This window comes from Mastomys coucha, unplaced genomic scaffold (assembly GCF_008632895.1).
Source record: "Mastomys coucha isolate ucsf_1 unplaced genomic scaffold, UCSF_Mcou_1 pScaffold21, whole genome shotgun sequence".
Taxonomy (NCBI): Eukaryota; Metazoa; Chordata; class Mammalia; order Rodentia; family Muridae; genus Mastomys; species Mastomys coucha.
In genome coordinates this window covers 143,497,229-143,499,992 of record NW_022196904.1, presented here as the reverse complement: position 1 = coordinate 143,499,992, position 2,764 = coordinate 143,497,229, and the positions used below count along the sequence as shown (strand labels likewise).

Sequence of the window (2,764 nt, the reverse complement as noted above, 5' to 3'; positions counted from 1 at the left end):
CCAGTTATAACCAGAGTTTTTCCAGTCAGCCTCACCAAGTGGAACAAACAGAGCTTCAACAAGACCAGCTGCAAACAGTGGTTGGCACATACCGTGGATCCCAGGACCAGCCTCATCAAGTGCCTGGTAACCACCAGCAGCCCCCCAGCAGAACACTGGCTTTCCATGGAGCAGTCAGCTTTATTACAATAGCCGTGGTGTATCTCGAGGAGGGTCTCGTGGTGCCAGAGGCTTGAAGAATGGATACAGGGGCCCTGCCAATGGATTTAGAGGAGGATATGATGGTTATCGCCCTTCATTCTCAAACACTCCAAACAGTGGTTATACACAGTCTCAGTTCAGTGCTCCCCGGGACTACTCTGGCTACCAGCGGGATGAATATCAGCAGAATTTCAAGCAAGGCTCTGGGCAGAGTGGACCACGGGGAGCCCCACGAGGTCGTGGAGGGCCGCCAAGACCCAACAGAGGGATGCCACAAATGAACACTCAGCAAGTGAATTGATGTGATACACAGGATTATGTTTAATCGCCAAAAGCACACTACCATAATATGTTACCAGGAGAGTTATTATCTATTTGTTCTCCCTTTCAGGAAACTTATTGTAAAGGGACTGTTTTCATCCCATAAAGACAGGGCCGCAATTGTCCGCTTTATATTACCTGGATATGGAAGGAAACTATTTTTATTCTGCATGTTCTGTCCTAAGCCTCATCTTGAGCCTTGCACACAATATTCTGATTCCTCACCCTTGCTTAGGAATAAAACATTATATACTTATGGGGTGATAATATCTCCATAGTTAGTTGAAGTGGCTTGAAAAAAAAAATGCAAGATTGACTTTTTGACCTTGGATAAAATCTACAATCAGCCCTAGAATTTATTCAGTGGTAATTGACAAAGTTAAAGCATTTTCCTGGAAAGGAAGATGGAAGGAGTGGAGTGTGGTTTAGCAAAACAACTGCTTTTCCCATTAAATTGGAGCACCAACAGATTAAAAGCATACTAAATTATGCATGGGTCCTTAATCACACAAGTGAGGCTGCCTACTAGCCTTGACATAGCACTCACAAGTCTTCTGGCCAAATGACTGTGATTAAAAACACGTGTAAATTGCTCTTTAGTAGTGGATACTGTGTAAGACAAAGCCAAAATGCAAATCAGGCTTTGATTGGTTCTTCTGGAAAATATGCGTCAAATATGGGGTATAATCTGGATGGGCTGCTTCTGTGCTCTATGTGAACTACTTAGATACCTTTCGAACACGTAACAGTTCTGAACAATGCCTTACATGAGGATTGGTCCTGTTTGTCATTCCTCCCGATAACTGCATTGTCATCACTAATCCTTGGATCTTGCGGTATTGTTACTCAAATTGGTAATAGGTACTGACGAAAATCTCTAATGGATGGATAATCAACACTTTTGGTCACATGTTTTTCTCCTGCAGCCTGAAAGTTCTTAAAGAAAAAGATATCAGATGCCTGCTGCTACCACACTTTTAAATTGTTATCTTTCAAAAAGCACCAATATGTGTTTTACATTCCTTTCCCTGTTTTAGGGAAATGACAGGCAGTAGTTTCAGTTCTGATGGTATAAGCAAAACAAATAAAACATGTTTCTAAAAGTTGTAAAACAAAAATACACATGGCAAAAATCCTCCTACCACATAATAATCAATATAGAGTGTACTGAAAAATAGAAAGAATATTAAAAGCTACTAGGGATAAAGGCCATATAACATATAAAGTCAGGCTATTAGAATTATACCAGACTTCTCAACAGAGACTCCAAAATACAGAAGGTCCTAGGCAGATAACTTACAGTCTCTAAAAGATTACAGATGCCTGACCAGACTATTACACTCAGCAAAATTCCTATCACTGTAGATGGAGAAACAAAGATATTCCATGACAAAACTAAATTTAAACAATATCTTTGCACTAATCCAGCCCTACACAGAGGATACTAGAAGGAAAACTCCAACACAAGAAGCATAACTACACCCAAAAAAACCCACAAGAAACTTGTAATTCTACAACAGCAAAACCAAAGAACACACATATAAAACACACAATACCACCACTAAAATCAAAATAACAGAAACCAACAGTCACTGTTTATTAATATCTCCAAACATCAATGGTCTCAATTCCCCAATATAAAGAGACAAGCTAACAGAGTGTATGCAAACATAGGATCCATCATTCTGCTGTAGACAAGAAACACATCTAAGAAAAAGAGATAAATACTACTTCAGAAAAAAAGGGCTGAAAAAAATGTTTTCCAAGTAAATGGGCACAAGAAACAAGGACATCATGTACATTATAGGCAAATGGATGGAACAAGAAAATATCATCCCGTGAGGTAACTGAGACCAAAAGACATGTGTGGTGTATACTTAAAAGTATTTTAGTCATTTTTCTCTCTGGTGAGTTTCTAAGATGGGAGCAGCCAGCCAGGAGGCACAGGCCCCACGAGTCCCAGGGGAGTTGCAGGGCAGCAGGGACAGAATCCTCTCAGCTTCCAAGTGACAGAGGTGAATCAGCTACCTTCTCTGCCCCTTCCCTGCAAGTGGAGGGCCTAACTCCAGGGAGTGCTTTAACCCAGAGACTCTGATGAGATCTGCCATGTTCTCTCCAGTGAGTTTCTAAGACAGGAGCAGTCAGCCAGGAGGCACAAGCCCCACAAGTCTCAAGGGACTTGCAGGGTGGCAGGGACAGGACAAGCTCTAGTCAGAGACACTAAGAACATCTAACACCAAAA

At 41.3% G+C, this 2,764-nt stretch overlaps 1 protein-coding gene across 1 annotated transcript in view; it reads left to right on the top strand.

Annotated features, from left to right (window-relative positions):
* Window positions 1–1,456, top strand: part of LOC116101413 (caprin-1-like) — a 3,051-nt gene extending 1,595 nt beyond the window's left edge. Inside the window, 2 exon segments of the mRNA XM_031384987.1 lie at window positions 5–144; window positions 147–1,456. Coding sequence (XP_031240847.1) covers window positions 5–144; window positions 147–502 — 496 coding nt within the window. The 3' untranslated portion in view covers window positions 503–1,456.
* Window positions 1,457–2,764: the final 1,308 nt, after the last annotated feature.